This window comes from Drosophila novamexicana, unplaced genomic scaffold (genome assembly GCF_003285875.2).
Source record: "Drosophila novamexicana strain 15010-1031.04,08,12 unplaced genomic scaffold, DnovRS2.1 tig00000644-arrow-pilon, whole genome shotgun sequence".
Classification (NCBI taxonomy): Eukaryota; Metazoa; Arthropoda; class Insecta; order Diptera; family Drosophilidae; genus Drosophila; species Drosophila novamexicana.
The window spans coordinates 1,238,687-1,263,195 of NW_020824814.1; the positions used below are offsets into that span (position 1 = coordinate 1,238,687).

At 43.1% G+C, this 24,509-nt stretch overlaps 1 protein-coding gene across 1 annotated transcript in view; it reads left to right on the forward strand.

The window, feature by feature from the left end:
- Positions 1-219: 219 nt before the first annotated feature.
- The window catches only part of LOC115762880, a 31,722-nt gene continuing 7,432 nt past the window's right edge, over positions 220-24,509 (forward strand). The window contains exon 1 of the mRNA XM_030705255.1: positions 220-349. Coding sequence (XP_030561115.1) covers positions 220-349 — 130 coding nt within the window. The remainder of the gene's footprint in view (positions 350-24,509) is intronic.

The following is a 24,509-nucleotide window of genomic DNA, read 5'->3' on the forward strand; positions in this document are numbered from 1 at the left end:
CCCTGTAACCTTACAGCTTCCACGTCGTTAATTACTTTCTGTTGGACACATTTTCTTACTCATGCCGTGGTTAAATCGATTCACTTTGATCTTTCAATGCAAAATTTCGTTATGGGAAGCATTTAATTATGCCATTTATCCATTGTACAATGGGCACAATGGGCAGCGCCTGCTAATGAATTCTCAATGCGTAGCTCAATGGAGCTCATTAAAGGCACGATGAGAGCCAACAACAATGGCCAGCCCAATGGCAACCCGGCTGCAGCTCTGAGTCATAACTCATTGAACTTTTGTCGGCAGCCGACAATTGCAACGGGCTACGGGCTACGGGCAACGGGCAATGGCCACCGTCAGCCACAACATAAAAAATGTCAATCAGCGCCAGCTAACTGATTCCAACCCGATCCGTGCCCCTCAGTGGTCTACATGCTACGAGTGTGATGACGCCTTAAGCACATTAGAAGCGACGCCAAGTGCTGTCAGCAGCCGGCAGAGTCGTAAATGTGGTAATAATAGTCGTCGCCGTGGGGCCCATATTGGTGGGTGTCGAAAGGCAAGACATAAATGTCGAAACATATGTTTAGACGTTGCTCCTCCTTTGTCCAGCACAGCACCGTATAGCACAGCACAGGACAGGTCTATTACCAAGTGCTGCTCATCGTATATGCCGGGAATATTAGACACCCAACGCCAATGGCTTTTGTCTCGTCTATGTCTATGTCTATGTCCATGTGTGTGGTCCAGACGCGGAGCATCTGCTGTAGCTAGCTCGTAAATGGGAAAATATGAAACGCTCAAATGGTTGCCAGCACTTTACCAGTTTGTTGTTTAGTTCATTTTGTCAGTGTTGGAAAACTACCAAAGTGATGCTGCTTTGAGAACTAAAAATGCAATAAAGCTTCCATGTGTTTGAGAAGCTCTTTGCTGAGATTTAGGTGTTGTGTGATTGAGTTTTTCTAAATAACTTACACGTTTTTGTTATGAATTGACTAGCACAATGAACTTTATATCTGTGATTAATCGAAACATAAAGTGATATTTTAAACTAATGTCATTATCATCTCTGAAAGCTCTTTGACCCTGGCTGCAAAGCTTCAAAGATTTCGAATCTTAAAAGATTTCCTTTAATATTTAGGCAACACTCTTTTTAGTCCATAAAGCTTTCACGAGCTTTTGAAAGCTTCTATTTGTTGTTCTCCAGAGTTCTTTTAGAAAACTTATAGTAACAATGACGCTCGCTGACATTCCGTGAAAAATTAAGAAGCTTGCTTGATTTAAAGGAAATGTCAATAAAGCTTTAATGTGCTTTTGAAAGCTTTTGCTTAATTTTGTTTTGTATTTCAATGAAACTGACTTCTTACAGAGAACACACGCTAACAATGACATATGCCGCAATTAATACAAAAGCTTGCTTCATTGAAAGCAAATGTCATTGTAGCATAACTAGTCGAAGAGCAAGCAATATAAAGCTGATTACATTTAATATGATGACAAATGAATAAGGAGGGAAAGGACAACGGCTGCAGCCGAGCAAAGGTAGGAAGCCAACAAGGTAAAGGATACCCAGGACGAGTCAGACAATTCGAAAACTGGGAAGGGGCGCACAAATAAGGTGCTGAAAGTCAAAGACTTGTGCTAACCATAATAGACAACGTGCTCATTATACAAATTGCACCAAGCCGAAAGACAACCCAAGATGAAGCAACTGTAGGGCCTGAAACCCTTAGCGAAAGAAGGTCTCGGTCTGGTCTGGACTGGTCTCCGTCTCTGGTCTCGTCTGGTCGGAATGATGTTGACTCGGTGAATGAAGCGTTGACGGAATGACAGAATTTTTAAGAGAAAACACTCAACGCAATTGGACAACGGACACAAACGGACAAAACAACCTGAATTCAAATTCAAATGAAGCTGAAAGCTAAAAAGAATCTATTAAGATGTTATCAGTCGGAGACTGAGGGCCAAGGAATGAAAACTGCATGCGCTGGCAAGTAGGACGGGGTGCAGGGAAGGGCTTTTGGTTGGGGCAAGAAGTGTAATCAGTGCGACGAAAAGCCGTGCAATTGTTGCAGACGTCAATTTGGGTCGGGGCGGCAGTTAGAGAGAAAGAGAGTGAGAGAGACAAAGAGAGGAGTTAGAGGGAGCGACTGCAGAGCCACAATTGCGGCCATTAGTGCAGAGGCGTGCTGTGAGCAGGGGCAAGAGGGTTAACAGAGGGAACTGTGACGTATCAACCCTTTTGTCGCAGTAGACATTTTTCGTATGACAACGACAAATATTTGCCGGATAATATGAATAACAAAGCAGGCATAGAACAGGGCGGTCGCTGGAAGTGAGCGGGTGGACTGGGGGGAGGGCAAAGGGTGCCCAGACTAGGCAGCCAGGCAGCCAACCTACTTAAGCCAAGACCAGGCACAGACCAGACCCGGCACAGACCAGACGCAGACGCAGACCCAGACCCGACCCGACCCGACCAGACGTTGACTACAACTTAAACTAAAAGGCCGCCTGGGCAAAGTTGTTGTTGTTGTTGTTGCTTGTTGTCGCCGGTGTCTGAGACGCAGACAACTTCAAAATGGAGCTGGAAACTGTTTTGTGCCGGGGAGTAAGCAGGTTATAGGCTGAAGGAGAAGACCAAAGCGGTGCGGGGCGGTGGAAGCCCAGACGTAGACGAATTGCTGACTGACACAAAAGTGCTTTTGTTGCAAGGTTTAATGAACAAGCCAGAGGAGAGAGCAGAGAGAAGCGGCTAGCAAGAGCAAGAGAGAGAGAGAATGGGAGAGAGAGAGAATGGGAGAGAGAGAGAGGGAGATTTGTGAGCGAAAGAGAGCACACGGGGAGCAGCTGTGTCTCATCGAATTATCCAACCATTCAATGTCCTGTGAAATGCACTTCAGGGGGCAGGACCAGAGACTCGGGCCCAGACGTTCGTGACGCAAAGCTAAATGCTGCGACACCCGAATTGTAGGCACGGCCCGATGTCCCATAAGTTCGGCCCCTGGCAAGAGCATGTCAAAGTCTAAAGCCCAAAAAAACCAACTAAAAAACAAAAAAAAAATAAATAAAAGGAGACAAGAAAGGAAAACAACAAAATGTATGCGCAAGCCCAGGCGACTGCAGCGGCGAGCGAGGCTGCTCGACTGAGAGATACCCTCTAAACATGCTTACTTCAGAGCACTTTCAAGAGCTGTGCTTCTTTTTGAGCCCACAATTTGACCAAAACTAGAGTGAACTGAGGCATTATGACGAAAATGGAAATGGAAATCTTCTGTGAAATATATTCTGCTTCTGGTTGTCGATGTATGTATCGATAATGTCGTATGGCTTATCGATAATATGAAATAAACAGTATCGATAATATGAAATATTCTTCTGATTATCTGATATATATACATATGTATCGATAACGTCGCAATGTTTATCGATAATATATTATAAACTAGATCTATGTCAAATATTCTACTGCCTACCGATATGTGTGTTCGATAACAAGGTTTGGCTAACATCGTATGGGTTATCGATAATAGGTAATAAACTAGATCTGCGTAGGCTATATGAGAATCTTATTTTGTAATTACATGTGCCTTTTGTATTTGCCGAAATATAGGTCTAGCTTTCGAGAAAGGATCCTTTGTATCTGATGAGTCTGTAACTTCAGGAGACCCCTTTTTAGCCACTCTCAATGTTTACAGGGTATTGAAAACAAAATAAATGCCAAGCCCAAGCGACTGCAGTGCACAGACACACACACACACACACGGGCAAAAAAATGCATGCTGCGCTCGTTTGGCCCTTCTGCCTACCCCCCCGCCCCGTACCCTGTACGCACCTCTTACTGCTGGTTTCCAGTTTTTGCCCTGCTGCTGCTCCGGCTGCGGCTGCTGCACTTCAGACGCTGCTTTGTTGCAGCCAAGAGCGCCGTCAACGGCGGCGGCCAACAATCGACACACGCAGACAGACAGACAGAGAGAGAGAGAGCCAGGGGTGAATGCTGCATGTGAGCAGGAGAAGAGGGGAGGGGGGGAGGGGAGGTATATATGCAGGCCAGACCGTGGCACAGACAAAACAATATGTTTGTTTGGATTATATCGGAGCTGCGCCGCGCTGCGACACGGACGCGACGCGTTCTTTGTATGCGCAAACAATTGGAGCAGGCGGAAGTTGGATGACGGCGGCGACGGGGCGGGACAGCACAGTCCAAGGGGGATGGGCAGAGGTAGGAGGAGTGAGTGCAGCCGACGCGACGGTTGTCCCGGGCAACCGCCAGAGGAGTGCCAGTCTCGCATGCTTGCAGCTTGCTGCACTTTCCCCCCCACTTGCCCCCTGCTCCCTTACCGCCTTCCCCGGTGCCCGTATCCATCAAGTGCCCAGTCACGACTGCGTCTGGGCAGAAGCACCTTGAAAGTTTTTCGCCTTGCGCCTTGATTAACTGTCAGTGCCTGAAAAGTGATTTAATCAAGGATCCAGGCACAAAACTGGCGGCAACATGTGCACCATATGGCTAACTGTCTGACTAACTGACTCTGTGGGTCCAGATCCAGCTCCAGCTGCAGCAGGAGCTCGGGCCCCATCAGACCAACGACCACATCAATCAACTTGAGACTCAAGTGTGCTGGGCCAGGGACGGAGACGGGAACGGGAACGGGGACGGGAACGGGGACGGCACTAGCCCTGTCGAAAAACCACTTGCATCTGGAGTGAAGTTGTGGAGCTCTCTCGGGCATCATTTAGCTGCCCTCTTGGACTGCAGCTGGGGCAGCTAGGGCATTTCCTCATCTCAACATGTGGCGCGCGCTTTTTGGCGTCTCTCTGGTAGCCTGCAGCCCTGCCCTCATCCAGCGCCTGACATGGCAATCTACGCTTTCAGTGGAGCGTCCACAATTGTCCAGGTGGATCCAAGGGACAAGGGAAATGGCAATCGCAGATAGTTTTGTGTCTAGTATGAGGGTTGCGTTGAGGAATTCACGACAGGGCAAGGTTGGAACCAACCTTAAAGCAAAGCCGATGCCCGAACAAACGAATCTACCCGACACCACGGTCAAAACACAATTATTATTATTTTCATTATAAGTATTATTATGAAAATTATAATTATAATTGTTATTATTATTATTATTATTTTTATTATCATTATCACTATTATTAGCATTATCATTATCATTATCATTATCATTTTCATTATCATTATCATTATCATTATCATTATCATTATCATTATCATTATCATTATCATTATCATTATCATTATCATTATCATTATCATTATCATTATCATTATCATTATCATTATCATTATCATTATCATTATCATTATCATTATTATTATCATTATCATTATCATTATCATTATCATTATCATTATCATTATCATTATCATTATCATTATCTTTATCATTATTATTATCATTATTATTATCATTATCATTATTATTATTATAATTATTATTAGGCAATTCTACATCCATATATAAGACCAGAGACTCGAACCAGAGTCTTGGTTGTAAATTTTCCCAAATGTGTAGGTCACGTGGAAAGCTTATTAAGAGAAGATTGCTTTACATTTTAATTTGTTGTTGTTGCTTTTAGAAAATGTATACAATTAAGCTACCAAGGTAAACAGATAGCAAGCTAGCAGACGCTTTGAATACCCTATAAAATAAATAGTATATGCCTTTTCAAGATATTCCTCAAAAAGTGCTTGCTTATTTCTTGGGCGATTGACAAATTACGCAATGAAATTTTCTTAAAGATTGAATGTCTGTAACTGAAGGATGTCTAAATGTAGGAGCTTATCACTTGCCAACATTTCTCTCCTTAATGTACTCAACAATTGTCTTAAATGTTTAGGCCAAGAATAGATCAAGTGTGGCAGATGTGGAAGGGTGAAGCACGCATTCTGTTGGCTGTTGTCAACTGAGCTCGACTATGTACCGAAGCCTATTTACTTATTATCCTATTAAATAAGCTGGCGAACAAAATGTGCGTCCAGGCGCAAAAAGGGAGAGAGAGAGTCAGCCGAAATAAAGCTTAAGGACGAGCACTCTTATACCTGGGCTAAAGGATACACAAGTGTCTCATTAAAAGAAATAAAGACAAGTCCTTAAAGTCAGTCGACACACAAGAAACAGGAGGCACAGAACACAAAACGAAGACGAGAGCCGAAACATGAGCGACTTCAAGGACAACTACGAAGAGAGAACCAACAACAAGAACGGGAACAACAACTACGACAACAACTACAACTCCAACAAAGAGTGCCAAAAAATCAACAAAAATGCGCTATTAAGGCAATTTGATGTGGCTGCCCTCATCCCCGCCATTCCCTCACCCCGCCCCCTCTTCCAGAAACCACGCGCCCGAATGTCCCCAGCGCGGCGGCATATCGCCCATCATTACAGCGTCTCCGGCTCAGACAGCGTCAGGCAAAGTGGCTCAATGTCAGACACAGACACAGGCACAGACACACACTCACACACAAACAAACTGATTCAAATGCTCACACACACACACACACTCGGCAGGCAGACTTTGGGCGTTCTCTCACTGTCTCTCTCTCGTTGCCGCTCTCTCTCATTGCCGCTGCAGCTTAAATGCATGGGCATACAAAGCTCTCTGCCTAAGCGCTGCCGCAAAAAGGGATAGCCAATGTCAAGGCAGACGACTGTGATCTTCCTCTCCCGCTTTCACACTCTTGTTCGTTTGTGTGCGCGCGTGTGTGTGTGTCTGTATGTGTGTGTTGTGTGCAGCAGACGCAATGAAACAAAATACCGAAATTCTATGCGTGACCTTGAAAAGTATTCCTTGGTTGCTGTTGTTGTTGTTTTTGCCGGTCTGCGTCGGTGGTTGTTTGTGTAGCTGTTGCGGCTGCGGCTGCTGCTGCTGCTGCTGTCTGGTGTTTGTCGTCGCCGTCGACGTCGTCGTTGATTTTGTTGTTGTTGCCGTCTGCATTTTCCTTGTTGTCTGCGCACAATTTGTGTTGCTGCTTTTTATTGTTGTTGTTGTTGTTTTTGTTGCTGCGTTTCAACTTTTTTTCGTATGTTTGAAGTTGGCTTTTTTTTTATTGAACGCGCCACAAAAATTGTAAAGGCAAATGCGACTTTGACGTCGACTGCGAGCCGTCCGCCTCTCACGACTCGACTCAGTATGTGTGTGTGTATGTGTGTGAGTTGGCTGCATTTTGACGTCAGACGCCTAGGGACTATGGCGGGGCAGCGCAGTCCAGACATGCAAAATAAAAAAGCTGAAAACAAGTACGAACCAAGCTTCAGTTGAGGGTGCTCACTGTTAGATACTCTGTAATCAGTTCGTATTTACGTAACAATCAATATAACAGGAAGGGAGAAAAAAATTAACGAGAAAGAAAGAGAAGTACGAGGAAATGGCAGAGAGTTGAGAGAGGGAGAGAGAGAGAGAGACCCTGAATATTATGAGGCAGGGCATAGAAGAGAGAAGCCCTACTTTATTAGCCTAATTTAAGTTAATGAGAATTGCAAAGAGAGGCGATTACAGCTTTTGGGCTTACACTTGGCTAGCCTAACTTAATATATACCCATTAAGAAGGCAAACCATATATGTAGGCACGTTTTTATTGCCCTTCGACTGGTTTGAAGAGTTGTAAATCTTTTCTAAGACTCTTTTATGCATTTGTAATAGCCACAGGGTATAATGAAGATGCGAATCAGAAAAACGTTTCGTTTCGTTTTGTGGGTTGCTTTTTTGGTTTCAATGTGCATTAAAGCAAAGAGTATTTAACTAGCAGACAAACGCAATTAAAATCGGGAATGTTGAATGAAACGAAGTGCAGCAGAGAAGGGCCAGAAAAACAAAGTGAAGGGAACTCGAGTTGCATTTTCAAAGGTTCCGCTCTCAAGTTGTGATGTTTATCGACTAATATTGATGGCAATTGAAGCAGTTATCGATATCCACTGTAGTGCTCGCTTCAAATATCGATTAATAACAATATACTTGGAAATGTATCTGGTAATTGCAATCAATTTCAATTGAGATTGGCCTCTCCTTGGGTCGATGTGCCTGATATGCCTGATATGCAATCATTACGTTTAATAAATGCCAAAAGGTAGTTATTAGTTATGGCAACCAGGTAGCTCCGTCTTAAGCTGCACTTATTCTAATTGGCGACCATTAAGAAAACAGCCGGGGACCTCAACGGGAGGGACCTCAAAGGGGGACCTGAACGATGGACCTCAAAGGGAGGAAAATTATGAATTGAATGCCGCACAACCTGTTTTTATTACTTTAAGTTTTATTTTTGGAATCTTTGTAATGACTTCTCATCTAAATATGGATATCAGACATGGCGCGCATGCCCAGTAGCCAGCGAGGGGGCAACGGATCGAATCGGATCGAATCGAATCGAATCGGATCGGTAGGGAATCGGGTTAAAGACATCGCGTCGGCTACTGCGCGGCTGCTTGTTTATAATTAGCATTTTGCGATTGCCAGCCGCTTGATAAGCCATTGTGTGAGACAAAATGCAAGATTTATAGCGACAGGATATTGAGAGATTCTTTGACCAAGGCAAGACCCTGCCCTGGGTGTATGCACTGCGCACACCCTGGCTACCCCGCCGACAGACCATGTCTTCGCTCCGAGACAGATGCAACATCCTGTCCATAACTTTTGCTGCTTCTGCTGCGGCTGCTGCTGCTGCTGCTGTCGCTGAAATTGCATTGGCAATGGCGTCTGTCTGACTGTTTGTCTGTCTGCGTACCAGTTGGGGCGTCACTGTTTGCTCCACATGTTGCACGTCCGTGTCTGGCTCCCCTCTCTCTCTCTCTCTTTCGCTCTCACCTCCTCTCTAGCTCTGTCTCTCTGCGCTGCTTCGTTTTACAAATGCACATAAATTTTAATGTAATCACATTCGCAGTCCGACTTGGCCCATAGCTTGACCGTCCAACTCGGACTCTGTGGCTGCGCTCCAGTGTTGGCAAACTTTGGAAAGCAAAAAAGCTAGTTTTAGCGGCTAAACAGTGTTTGAAAGCGGGTAAATAAGTTTACCAGCTTATTTTAAAGAATTTGTTTCAAAATTTCAATAAAAATCTTAACGTTAGTGTTGGAAAGTGCTGCAGAATTTTACAATTTGGCAGGGCAAGTCCATTGATAGATTGCAGGAATTCGCTTAGCAGTTGATTGATAGTGTTGATAAACGCAGCAAACTTTTAAATTTTGAGTATGGCAAGTCAACTAAATAGATATTTATGGTTTATGACAAATTTAGGTTTTTTCTTCAACTATATAGCACGAATATGATCAAAAAAATTAAATGATAGTGTTGAAAAATGCAGCAGATTCAGAATTTGGTAATATTAAGCGCTCTAAATTAATTCATAATTAACAAAAGGGTGATAAATTTAAGGTGTGCCTGTCAAAATTCGTTAAGAAGTTAAATGGCAGTGTTGGTAAACGAAGCATAATCTTACAATTCAGGTATGCCAAGCCCAATAAATGTATTTTTTTTTTGTATGTGAAATAGGTTCCTTTCATTAAGTTTAAAGAATTCACTAAGAAGTAGAATAATAGTGTTGGAAAACACAGTATTGGGAGTTCAGAAGCAGATGGTATATGTAGGTTGTACGTCGAATCATGCTTCAATCAATTATTGTAAAATTAAAGAAAACGAAAAAAAAGGCTAAAAATGGACGCCAGATTTGGCGGCATTCGCAACACTGCCGTCTCGGCACTGTTGACTTTGCCTGAGCTGCATCGCATTCAGGGATTTTGCAACATTTCATTCAATTTAATTCGAGTTGAATGCCGTCGTTCGATTGTTGGGGCACCGGCGTTTTGATTTGGCTGCGCCTGTCTGAGCGTCTGCATGCTGCATTCGTTTGAGCCTGATGGAGAGGGGTGGGGGGAAGGAGGGGGGGGGGATTACGGGGTGTTGCAGGTAGCAGTACACCAAGAGCTGGAGCCAGAGCCACAGCCTGCTGTTGGCTGGCTGTCAGTTGCTCTGTCTGGAGCGCTGCCTCTTCATCCCAGCGCTCGATTTTTATTTGCCATTCGCAGTGACAGCTCCAAACGAAGGGCTTGGCAACTGCAGTGCCCCTCTCTGTGCACTGTTCACATAATTAAGTATTTTATATATGTATGTGTGCGTTTGTTTTTTTTTTGGTCAGCCACTTGGCCAAAAGTTTGCTGCCAAAGTTGACGTGTGGAAAAGGCAGCGAAAACTTTTGTGCCAACTCATGGCCAGAAGAACTTGGCAGACAAATGGCTGGGTGTGCGACACTTTCTAGGACCCATTAAGGACATTGTCGGCAGCTAGTTTCAGCGTGGCGCCAAAAAGTAGGCAGCCCTATGCGACACACACACACACACGCGCGCGCACACACAGCCCGCCGAGTGCCTTTATTTATGCACTTTGCTGACGCGTCGCCAAAGTCCGGTGTCCTTCGCCTGACCAAGCTGGGGGGGCATGCCAAAGGCACACACAAATTTCATTGGCAAACTTTTGGTCACAAGAGCAACATTTAGCCCCAGTCCAGAGACTACCAGACTGTGTAATACCCTGTACGAAGCAGCTGTACCTCTGAAGCTGTGGAGCGACGCGAGATATTAAAAAAGTAAAACAAATATTTAATTTTGGCTGCCTAGCTATGACAATCTTTGAGGTATGCTCTTGAAGTGGACAATCGATATTTATCGATTTGGTTAAAATAAAATGGCTGACATCGATAGTATTACATTTATAAAAGAAAGGTGAAAGTTATCGATAAATGTTAATAAGCTTATGAAGATAATAAATCTGATTTGGAATCGAGGCATTCAGGAACGCGAACATTTGGTTAAAGGGATTCATCATCATTGATCCAAAATACTACAGATACACACACTTTACAGGGTATACCGACAACTACGTCATTGGTCAGCATATTTGTTGCCTGCCCCATTTGCCCCGCACTTGCCGCAGCCGCCCAAAAGTTGTGCCATTTTTGGCATTGAAAATTTGATTTGGAAAATGTGTGTGCGGGTCTGCAACTGTCTGCCGTCTGGGCTTTTCTTTTTGCCCTTATTTTGTGCGCTCACTCCACGCTTCGACAGCTCGACGGGCAGAAATTAATCAAGATATTAACAACCCTGCAGCCCAATGAGGCGGCCAAATTTCCCTCTGTCCGTCTGTCTATCCGTCTGGAAAAGGGTTTTTTGGCCAAGGTCAAAATTGAGTTATGAATTATTGAATAAGTTTGACGCATGGAATTTGAATTAATTTCTTGCGCTTGGGCGGGCAACCTGTTGAGAAGGTGCGACGGAGTCGGAGAGAGAGATAAAGAGAGTGAGAGAGAGAGAGAGAGAGAGCAAGGGAGAGAGCGTACTGTTTGGGATCTGTTCATTAGCTGGTTCCTGGAGCTGAACTTTTAACCAATTTTGCATCAAAGGCAGCTCGTCGTCTGGTCCCACTGATTGGTTGCCAGTTAACGCCTTACACGCACACACACACACACACACACACATATGTCACACACAATCAATGCTGTGTTGATTATGCAATAATACAAAAAAGAAATTGCAGACACAGCCAGACAAAAACTTCAAAAACCCGTTGCTCCCCTCCCTACCTATTGCCCCGCGCCGTCGCGCCTATCTCGCCGCCCCCTTATAGGCCGCCCACCCGTCGACCCGAATTGCAGGCGAAACTGTTTGTGATTGTGTCTCGACGAAAACGCATGAAATGTTCGCCCACTCAAGGGTCGCAGACACACGTGTAAAGGAGCGGCGGCGGCGGCGGGGGCGTGGCGGTTAGTCGCATGTGCATCAGACAAAGCAGTGTGAGAAGTCTCAATCTCTCTCTATTCCCCTCTCTCCCTTTGCGCTCTCTCTTCTGCCGCTGTCTGCGCTCACAGCGTGCTCCTTTGTGCAGGCAACAGAAAATAAAGTTTATGACTTTGACTGCCGACGGCGACGCCGCCGCCGCTGCCTCTGCTGCCGTTGCCGCCGCCGCCGCTGCTGCTGCTGCGGCTGTCTGCACTGGCGACGACGTTGGCGGCGTCTATTATTGTCGATTTTGCATTGTTGTTGGGCACTTGAGGCTGCGCACAGTGGGTCAAATCACTCAAAAGTGGGCAGACTATGGAGTCTGAATGGAATTCTCAACTTGTTAAAACCGTCTAGTTAGTTTCCACTTGTTCATGGAACTAGTTCATTTGCATTGTTGTGGCAAAAGACTCGAAAGTGGAAAAGTTCTACAGCTTGATAAAAGAAATTGTGTAGGCCTACATTTATGTTTGTTGGTTTTTGTAGTTTTTTAGTTCAAGAACTAGTTCATTTGAATTGTTGTTTGGAATCGAAGCTGAGCACAGTTAGGCAAAATCAGGCAAGCGCTCAAGCTTCACTTATGAGATTTTACCAAGGCGTTCTTATAAAATTTCTTAAAAGTTTTTACCGGTTCACAGAACTAGTTCACATCTATTGTTGAAGAAACAGCAAAATTTTGTGAGAGAGTTAACATATATTTGGTTTTAGCTTCCACTCATAAAATGAAACTTTTTGCATGCACAACTTGATGAATGAATTCCACTGCCCATCATTCAAGTCGTTTTGACTGATGGCATTTTCACAGTCATCATTTACACGTGTGCTACAAATTACCATGTACTTGAGCACAGATATGCAAATTTATATTTATGTTTAAGCACCTCTTCAGGTATATTTTAACTATTAATCAAAATGAAATGAAATGAATTTTCATCTTCTGTTCATCGCATTCAGTCGCATTTGCTTTGCAGCTATAGGAACTTCCTAGTTACTAGTTCTTGTGTTTATTTAAAAAAGGCAAGAGATATTTTTGCTGTTATCGACTTGAATGGAATTTGTGTAACATATGCCTTGTCGGTCGAGTCAGTTCTATGTCATTCACTTGATAAAATCAATATACAGGTTATAAAAAAGCACTATAAGATCTGGTTCCAAAATGAACTAGCTACTTAAATGGAATGGCTTCCAACTCTTTCAACTACATTGCTAACTGTATTGAACTGGGTACTGATTCTTTTTTATATACTTTATTTAACTCAACTGAACATATTCATAACTTACATATTGCGTCTTCTCCAATGTCAAAAAGTTTCTGGTTCTCTTTTGTCTAGCCAAATGAACTAAATACAGCAATGGAGCTTGTTCACAGGAACTATATGGCAGCTCTTACAATTCGAAATGAACTAAGTACTTGTGACATTCTAACTCGTTCTTAACCCTTTCTCTTTGCTTCATCCAAATGAACTAGCTCCCAAACAGCAATGGAGTTTGTTCACTTGAACTAGTTTTGTCTGCCAAAATGAACTACTGGAACGAGTTTGTTAACTTGAACTATTTGCCAAGCGTAAGAGATGTTAAATGAACTAAGAGCCTGCGGCTCGCTCAATTGTAACTAGTTCCTGAGCCTATTTATTGGTCGAACTCCTTCGCTAACTGTAAATAAAACGTAAAAAACGAAGAACAACCCGCACTCTAGCGCACTCTAGCGGCGACATGAGCAAACACTTACACACACACACACGCACGCACACCGATTGGGCCTTTGCCGCCGGCGGGCACTCTAAATACACGACACGAGACGACAAACAAAGCCAAAAGGCGTTGCGAAACTTTAGCGCGTCATTCATCCTCATCCAGTCCAAATATTGCACCCTCGAGCAAATGCACACACAGACAGAGAAATACACTAACACACGCACGCACACACACAGTTATAGCACGAAAATTAAGTGAAGCGTAAGCTGAAATGCACTCCCACTCGTCAGCCCGTCGCAGCAAATGTCTTCGTCTGCCCGCCCTGCGCCCGACGCACTCCGTCTGGCTCAATGTCTGGCACTTGCCGCATGCGTGTCTGTGTGCCTGTCAGTGTGTGTGCCTGTATGTGTATGTGTATGTGTGTGTTCGTGTGCTTGTGCTGCTTAACCTTGAAAAACGAACAAGTCCAGTCGCAGTCGCAGTCGGCACTACACCCTGTGTCCCCCACTCTGCTCCCCCACCCTCCAGTCGATAGCTCGCCCGACTGACAGTTGACTGGCGGCGACGGCGACGGCGACGGCGACTGCGGCGTCGACGTCGACAGCGGCGAAGCCGGCAATGATTTTCGTCCTCGTCGTAAAATGAATTTTACGAAATATTCGCCGCCTGCTTTTTGATGCTCTGTACGCGCCGTGAAGAGAGGCGTATTCACTTGCTTGATTACGTTACTTTTTATATATTTGGCTACATATTTGCATTAATATATTTGGGTATAGTGTGAATATAACTTGGCCACGCCCACTAGAGGCGCGCCTAATACAACAATTTATATCTTTGACAATTTCACAATTAGAAGTCAACAGCTAAACTGCTGTAAACAGCGCATGGCGCAGCCAGATATACCCGACTAGTAGTTATTTTTCGCTTGTTTCTTTTTTGAAGAAGGCCACAGAAGAAGAAGCAGCCGCAGCAGCAGCAGCCCGAAAACCCAGCTAGGCGCTTGAATTGAATAACATTTTCGATGGGGCTTTTGCATAAGTGCCACCACCCCCCCTAGGAAACCACCCAGCCACCACCCACCTACAACCCTACCCAAGCCGCCGTAGGCCCTAAAGAGAGTTGTCTGCCAGACGCGTTGCTCGCAGAAAGGGTTGCCCACATTATTATTATGGCAGGCTGGCGGGCTTGCGGGCTTTAGTCCAAGTTAAAATGAATTACAAACACTTTTTGTTGTCCTTGAAAGCGCGCCAAGCATAGGCGCTGTCAGAGTGGAGAGAGGAGAGGAGAGGAGGGGTGGGGAGGGGGTGGGCGGTAGACAGCTGGTGCGGAAATGTAAAAGGTTGACTGGAACAGAGTCAACTTGTGTAAAAGGTGCCCAACGCGCGGTTTATTTATGAGTTTCGTCTTGTCTCTATCTCTCTCTCTCTTTCTCTGTCACGCCCTCTCTCTCTGTTTCTCCCTCTCTCTCTGTCTGTCTCTCCGTCTCCTCATCTTTGTGTCTGCCCGCAGACTCAAGACACTCGCAAACGTCTCTGAATGAGCTTTCTGTCGCCGTTGCCTGGCGAATGCATCAATAATGCTGCAGCGCATCAACTTCTGCTTCTTCTACTTGCTGTTGTTGTTGCTGTAGCTGCAATTGTCTGGCTTGGGGTCCATCTGTGCCGCTTCATTTGGTCGTCGTCGTCGCCGTCGCTCAAATTAATGAAAACTAATGCGACACTGAGAAATTGATGATTGCCGCCGACGTCTGATGGCGGGAATACCGCATCCGCACCCGCACCCGCTCCCCTCTCCTCACCTCTTCTCATTCTCCTGCTGATGGCGATGGACATTAAAAATGTCTGCGTCTGCTCGCCATGCACTTTGGGGTCGTTTCGAGCTGCAATCAGCGACGACAACAACAAGCTCCAAGCTCCAGACTCCAAGCTCCAGACTGATTGATGCCGCCAATAAAATTAGCTGCGAATTGTACGCTTTCGATTTTGTATGCCTTTCCGTCCAGCCATATCTGAATGCCCAAGAGTTCTAAAGCACTCACCGTTAATATCTAACACTTTTTTTTGGCTCTCTCTTTTTGTTTCGCAATACATCAATATGCACTTAGTCAAAGATGTTCTAGTCGGGAGCTCCCTTTTCTTCCAACATCAAATGCATATATATATTCTATTTTAGAAGCTATATGTCAAGTTTGCTGACTCTAGCTCTTATTATTTACCAAAATTGTCCAAAAAACAGGATATCGATATCGATTTTTATCGATTGCTTGGAAACGGAGTAAGTTATCGATTATCGGAAACTAACTCGATCTGCGCGGGAGCTAGGAGCACCTACATCTTCAACATCTTTCAAGTCCCTAGCTCTTATAGGTTCTGAGATCCTTTGGCTCATACATACGGACGGACGGGGACAGACAGACGGACATGGTTGGATCGACTCGGCTATTGATGCTGATCAAGAATATATATATATACTTTATGGGGTCGGAGATGCTTCCTTCTGCCTGTTACTTACATTTGGCTTTCGCACAAATACAATATACCCTTATACCCTTTTTAATGGGTTCAGGGTATAAAAAAATCGCTTTAGCTTAACTTTAAAAAGTTAGGCTACTTTTTATTGCAAGTAAATTTACATTTATTGTTACATTTGTTTAGTTTGTGCGGATAAAAGAAAGTTTTACTTTGAGTATGAAATGTAATTTGATTCAATTATTTGTCATAAGCGTGAATTTCTTGTGACTTTTGGGCTTCCAACTCAATCGAATGAATTGTTACTAGCGTATAAGAAATATAAGTCTTATAATTTTCCAGCTTATATGCTTAAGCTAAAAGTGTTTGCTTTAAGTAAATATTATTTAGTTTTTTAGATTAGCAGACCTTGAAGGCCTTTGAAGGCCGGCTGCTGCCGGCATATTCGTGTACTAAGAAAAGGTAGATATCGCTTTCATTAGTCATCAGCCTAATTATATGTATATTGTGGCTTTGGGCTAATGACTCAATCGAATGAATTGCTTTCGTTAAAAGTAATATAAGTCTTATAAATTCCGGCTTAAAATGTTTCCAACAAGTAAATAAGCATATTCTTTTCTTAAATTTTCTGATTTTCTAGGCATTAGTCTTAGTCTGTTTTCGGCACAAGCTTGCACTGAGAAAAGTTTAAAGTAAGCTAATATACTTTTTTGGACTTCCCAGACGAACTTAGAAAATGTTTTGAAAAGGTAAAGGTGAACTCCTTTAAACAACAGCGTGAACAAGAGAATCTTTAAGAGCTTTGAGCTTATAAATGAAACTAGTCAAACTTTTGGCACTAGCGTATTTGTTCTTTTGCTACAGCAACTGAGCTGCTTTTGGCCCTCAAATAGTATATAAGTGTTTGGCTAATATGCTTTTTGGCTGACTGTCTGGTTGGCTGGCTGGCTGCTTATCTGGCCCACAAAATTATTTGCCATGGGAAAACAAGAGAGGGCCTATTCACTGGCATTTTTTTTTGTTCGACATTGCACTGCGCTTTTTATTTGACTTATGACGAGCGCTTTTTTTTCTTTCATTTTTTATTTCAATCGTTGTCGTTGTCGTTGTTGCTGAAGTTGTTGGTGTCTCGCTTAACTTTTTCATTGCCAGACGGAGCGCAAACATTTGCGAGTATTAATTAACGCTTTGTTGAAGTTTGCGCTGCGATGTCGCCCGACATGGCCGACATGGTTGGTTGTCTCCACACTCGACTTTTGTCAATTCAGTCGGGTACGTATAAATATTACGTAGCCGCAGCGTTTGCCTTACAAATGCAATATGCAAAGACTTGCTGCCGAGAATTCTTACAACTCACAGACAACAGAGGAAGAGGGTGAGGGAGAGAGAGAGAGAGAGGGGGGGGGGGGCGAGATTTGAGACTTGGCATTTATTCCCGCCGCTCACTCAATTATTCAGGCATAATAAGTAAATTGTTTTAATATGCATAAATATCTTGTATGCCATTTGGCAAACGAGTCAAAAACTGCCAGACAAGCTGCCAGCCGAGACATACACAGTAGGATGGGGGAGGGGAAGGGGGGGTAAGGGTGGTGCCACTCAGGCTGGCCTTCAAGGTGTGTTTACATATATTTAACCTTCAAGATCCACAGACTAAATATGCCAACGGCAAGCCGAGCAGCAAACATATTTGCCCAACAGAGCATACACGACTCTACCGCATACCCTATACACAGCAGGCAGTGCAGTGTGCTGGGCATGGCTGTCTGCCACAATGCCCAACCCGGTAGCGCAGTGTAGTTTGCCCCATTTGCCACGAAATTACGTTACGTGTGCGAGAGTCTGTGTGTCTGTGTGGCAAAGCGGCATTTAGGCCGACACGACGTTGCGACATTGGGCGGCGCGCAGACGCAAGGGGTGTGGCTGCTGGTAACCGGGCAGGGGGTAGGGGCTTTAAGTGGAGGGGAAACACAAATAAAAGCTCAGGCCACAAAACAGCAGACAACTAACTACGCATAAGCGACAACGCTGGATGTGCGTTGCAGGAGCCGTCTGGCTGTTGAGCTCGAGAGGGATTAGCATTCGGTGTGCAACCATTGAAAGTGGGCATGCCTGCAAGATACCCTGTACGCAAAAAAAAAGCCAAATTTGATGTAAAAAGAATGATGCAAGTGAGAACCTCGAAAGGCCAGTCAGATTCCAGCAATAACACGATTTCAAAATACACAATTCATCATTTATCTAAAGGCATGTAAGAACAAAGACTTAAATGTATCCCTAAGGACACATGAATGAATCGAACCTAATGAACCGAACCTCATAAACCAAACCTCATAAACCAAACATCGTGAATTTTACAAACCAAACTTCGTGAAACTCGTGAACCGAACCTTGTGAATCGAACCTCATTAACCGAACCTTATGAACCGAACCTCATGGATCTTACAAGCCAAACCTCGTTATTCCCAAGAATCGAACGTCTCGAATCTTACAAACCAAACCTCGTGAAACTCATCAACTGAACCTCATGAACCGAACTTTGTGAAGCGAGCCTTTTGAACCGAATCTAGAGAATCTTATGAACCAAATCATGTGAACCGAACCTCATTGGATTTGCTTTTTCGCATCCATGAACTCGGGCTTAAATGCGAACCCTTTTAACATTTTTAATTAAATTAAACAGAGATAAAATTTATTCAATAGTTTTGTTTTTACAATGAACTAGTTCATTTTCTCCAATAATACTTACAAATAATCCCAAAAAAGTTGTTCGTTCCGCTCTCGATTCAATTTCAAATCGTTTTGCAGCTTTGATTAACATATCAGGATTTCTCTAAATCGAAGCACAGTTGATTTAAAGAAAAATGCTTTTTAGTAGTTCTCATGGATGAGCGTTACTTTAGGATCTGCCAGAAATCCTTTAAAGCCCCTTCAATGGGTACAGGGTATAGAAAAAAAATGTAAAAAAAGAATGTAGGAACAGCGGCAGATAAAGCGCGAGCAGCACATTGCGACGCAGGCACGCAGGCACGGAAGAGGCTCCTGGGGCAGCCGAGCTGTTTGCAAAGGTATAGGGTAGCGGGTAGCGGGTAGCGGGTAAGGGAGGGGGGGGGGGCGTGTCCTGTGGGCTACATTATATGCGCACAGGCAAACGTGCACATAAAGTAAGCGACGTAATGCGAGCTCAAGGACACGCAGGCATATCAAACAGAACAAAAAAAAAGTAGGGAAAAGAATGTGCTGCCCACGCATATTTGCAGTAGGTTCTGCTGTGCTATGCGGCGTATACGCAATGCCGGCAAAATAAAGCATACGCCGCGTTGCCAGCTTGCGATGACGTCGCATTAGGCATCGGAAGTAGGCAACCGAAAGGAAGTGAGACAACATTTGTGCGCACCTCGCAAATACGTGTGAAGTGTGCGTGTGTGCGTGCGAGTGTGCGTGGGAACTTCTATTTATTTAATACACCAAATATGACAGTAAATGTATGTGACGACATCTTAGACATTTATGCGCAGTTAAGCTGATTGAAGATTGTGCGATTTCATTTTTAAGGCGTGGCAGCTAACATAAACATTAGCAGATTGCGTTGCCTTGCGTCTGCGTTTGTCGCGTTTCAAGTGGACTTTAAATGCTTGAAAGATAATTGGATAATATTATGATTTAGGCGCTGTGTCTTGCATGTTTGCACACGTTTTTTTGTTTGCTTAAACTTTTGCTGAACTTGAACTTTTGCCAAGGTTTGATAAGGCTGTTAAAGAGACGCAGTATTTCAGCCTAAGGAGGAAGAAGAGTTTGGAAGATGAGCAGCCAACTTCTATGATCATCTGTGATTGACTGACTGACTGATGTAGGCTAAGCTCTGGAGCTACTCAAATGTCTACAATAGTTTTTTGGTTCGTAATTGAGCACCAAGATGAGGCTTGCGAAAGAACGAACCGTCCGAGACTTAAATGCGATTGTCAAAGTTTGCATGAAGGAATATTAGGAACAAGTTAGAGTATTCTAGTCGGGATTGCCCGACTATGGTATACCCTAAAACATCTTCTACCAATCCCAAATGCACCTTAATCCTGTTTGCTATAAAATGAAAGATACTTGATTTGTATAAGCTATTCTCGAAGCTACATGTAATGTTTAGAGATTATAGCTCCTGAAACCTAAGAAATAATATGAAAAAAACAAGATTTCGATATATATTCATATCGATTGCTTGTAAACGGTGCAAGTTATCGATTATCGAAAAGAAACTCGAGCTGCGCGGGCACAAGAAGGACCTACGTTCAAATTTTCAAGACTAGCTCTTTTAGGCTCTGAGGTAGACGCGTTCATACGTACGAACGGACAGACGGACGGATGGACAGACAGACAAACGAACGGACATTAAAGTCAATGGGTTCCTATTATAGAATTAATGTAGGCGTCAATCAGCGTCCCCCCGGAATATTAAGTCCGCAGGTAGCAATTAAAGACACAACTATATCGACTCAGTTATTTCAGTTGATCAAGAATATATATACTTTAAGGGATCGGGGATGCTGCCTTCTGTCTCTTACATACAATGTATGAGTTCGGGGCATAAAAGCCAAATCTGTTTTGCAAACGTGACGTCATGAGACTGCGAAAAGGTCATGATAATTGAGTTGGCAAGCAACATCTGTGTATTTGCATATGTTTTATTTAAATAGGACTCATAAGCAATATTATTAGTAATATATTAATGTTGGCCAAATAAATGAACAGCAGAGAGGCGCAATTGTTAGATAAACAATCAGACAATCATACAATCAGACTGATAGACAGACGGACAGAGAGACAGACAGACTGGCTGGCTGTCTGGCAGCCAGGGTCAGGTCTATAATAATTGCAATTAGTATTTGTATTTTATTGGTTTATTATGTATGCATTATCAATGGCCGGCTGTTGGATTGGTTGGGTCTTTACGATAGGTCGTCTGGCTCTATTGAAAGTGAGTTAAATCAACTGTCGCGACATGCTTGAGCCTTAAGCAATCAGTGAATGGCGCATGCACACACACATGACACTCTCGGCTGCAATTAGCTCTGGCTAATCAACGAGTGTGTGTGCGAGTGTGTGCGAGTGTGTGTGTGTGTGTGTGTTTTATACTTTATTGCGCCAGTTGAGTCAGTTGCACGCTCAGTTATGCAGTCAGTCAGTCAGTTACTCAATCGATTCGCTGGCCGATGAACTGCGCCGGCCCCAATGGATTTCTGATTGCTGTTGTGCGACTGTGTGTGTGTGTGTGTGTGTGTGTGTGTGTGTGTGTGTGTGTGTGTGTGTGTATTTGTTCGCTCGTCGGGCATGGCTTGCTCTGCTCTGGCCTGGCTTGTGCCTGCCAGCTAATGCGCACGTGTCCCATTCATCAAGCGAGCAGCTGCCTGAGACGGTGGGTGGGGTTCCATAAATGGGCGGGGAGAGTAGTGTGATCAGTGTTGTCAGTTCTAGCTAGTTTATAGCTATATTTGGCTATATACATTCACATAACTCGGTCAAAACTCAACCGATTTTCACGAGGCTTGGCTTTTTCTTCCCTCTGAAATAATCTGGCATCTAAATCTGACCACACATTTTTTGGTCCAAATTCATGTCAAAATCTTACCCTGTAGATTCGTATATAGACATGGGTCAAATTTTCTCAACCCCATAACTCGGTCAAATCTTAACCGATTTTCACGAGGCTTGGCTTTTTCTTCGTGGTTTTCCCTCTAAAATAATTTGGCATTTAAATCTGAACACACATTTTTTGGTCCAAATTCATGTCAAAATCGTACCCTGTAGATTCGTATATAGACATGGGTCAAATTTTCCCAACCCCATAACTCGGTCAAAACTCAACCGATTTTCATGAGGCTTGGCTTTTTCTTCATGGTTTTCCCTCTAAAATAATCTGGCATTTAAATCTGATCACAATTTTTTTGGTCGAAATTCATGTCAAAATCTTACCCTGTAGATTTGTATATAGACATGGGCCAAATTTTCCCAACCCCATAACTCGGTCAAAACTCAACCGATTTTCATGAGGCTTGGCTTTTTCTTCATGGTTTTCCCTCTAAAATAATCTGGCATTTAAATCTGACCACACATTTTTTGGTCGAAATTCATGTCAAAATCTTACCCTAAAGATTCGTATATAGACATGGGTCAAATTTTCTCAACCCCATAACTCGGTCAAATCTTAACCGATTTTCACGAGGCTTGGCCTTTTCTTCGTGGTTTTCCCTCTAAAATAATTTGGCATTTAAATCTGACCACACATTTTTTAGTCGAAATTCATGTCAAAATCTTACCCTGTAGATTCCTATATAGACATGGATCGAAATTTCCCAACCCCATAACTCGGTCAAAACTCAACCGATTTTCATAAGGCTTGGCTTTTTCTTCATGGTTTTCCCTCTAAAATAATCTGGCATTTAAATCTGAACACACATTTTTAGTCGAAATTCATGTCAAAATCTTACCCTGTAGATTCCTATATAGACATGGGTCAAATTTTGCCAACCCCATAACTCGGTCAAAACTCAACCGATTTTCATGAGGCTTGGCTTTTTCTTCATGGTTTTCCCTCTAAAATAATCTGGCATTTAAATCTGATCACAATTTTTTTGGTCGAAATTCATGTCAAAATCTTACCCTGTAGATTTGTATATAGACATGGGCCAAATTTTCCCAACCCCATAACTCGGTCAAAACTCAACCGATTTTCATGAGGCTTGGCTTTTTCTTCATGGTTTTCCCTCTAAAATAATCTGGCATTTAAATCTGACCACACATTTTTTGGTCGAAATTCATGTCAAAATCTTACCCTAAAGATTCGTATATAGACATGGGTCAAATTTTCTCAACCCCATAACTCGGTCAAATCTTAACCGATTTTCACGAGGCTTGGCCTTTTCTTCGTGGTTTTCCCTCTAAAATAATTTGGCATTTAAATCTGACCACACATTTTTTAGTCGAAATTCATGTCAAAATCTTACCCTGTAGATTCCTATATAGACATGGATCGAAATTTCCCAACCCCATAACTCGGTCAAAACTCAACCGATTTTCATAAGGCTTGGCTTTTTCTTCATGGTTTTCCCTCTAAAATAATCTGGCATTTAAATCTGAACACACATTTTTTAGTCGAAATTCATGTCAAAATCTTACCCTGTAGATTCCTATATAGACATGGGTCAAATTTTGCCAACCCCATAACTCGGTCAAAACTCAACCGATTTTCATGAGGCTTGGCTTTTTCTTCATGGTTTTCCCTCTAAAATAATCTGGCATTTAAATCTGACACACACCTTTTTTAGTCGAAATTCATGTCAAAATCTTACCCTGTAGATTCCTATATAGACATGGGTCAAATTTTCCCAACCCCATAACTCGGTCAAAACTCAACCGATTTTCATGAGGCTTGGCTTTTTCTTCATGGTTTTCCCTCTAAAATAATCTGGCATTTAAATCTGACCACACATTTTTTGGTCGAAATTCATGTCAAAATCTTACCCTGTAGATTCGTATATAGACATGGGCCAAATTTTCCCAACCCCATAACTCGGTCAAAACTCAACCGATTTTCATGAGGCTTGGCTTTTTCTTCATGGTTTTCCCTCTAAAATAATCTGGCATTTAAATCTGACCACACATTTTTTGGTCGAAATTCATGTCAAAATCTTACCCTGTAGATTCGTATATAGACATGGGTCAAATTTTCTCAACCCCATAACTCGGTCAAATCTTAACCGATTTTCACGAGGCTTGGCTTTTTCTTCGTGGTTTTCCCTCTAAAATAATTTGGCATTTAAATCTGACCACACATTTTTTAGTCGAAATTAATGTCAAAATCCCCTAGGATTCGTATATAGACATGGATCGAAATTTCCCAACCCCATAACTCGGTCAAAATTCAACCGATTTTCACGAGGCTTGGCTTTTTCTTCATGGTTTTCCCTCTAAAATAATCTGGCATTTAAATCTGACCAAGCATTTTTTAGTCGAAATTCATGTCAAAATCTTACCCTGTACATTCGTATATAGACATGGGTCAAATTTTCCCAACCCCATAACTCGGTCAAAACTCAACCGATTTTCACGAGGCTTGGCTTTTTCTTCATGGTTTTCCCTCTAAAATAATCTGGCATTTAAATCTGACCACACATTTTTTGGTCGAAATTCATGTCAAAATCTTACCCTAAAGATTCGTATATAGACATGGGTCAAATTTTCTCAACCCCATAACTCGGTCAAATCTTAACCGATTTTCACGAGGCTTGGCTTTTTCTTCGTGGTTTTCCCTCTAAAATAATTTGGCATTTAAATCTGACCACACATTTTTTAGTCGAAATTCATGTCAAAATCTTACCCTGTAGATTCCTATATAGACATGGATCGAAATTTCCCAACCCCATAACTCGGTCAAAACTCAACCGATTTTCATAAGGCTTGGCTTTTTCTTCATGGTTTTCCCTCTAAAATAATCTGGCATTTAAATCTGAACACACATTTTTTAGTCGAAATTCATGTCAAAATCTTACCCTGTAGATTCCTATATAGACATGGGTCAAATTTTGC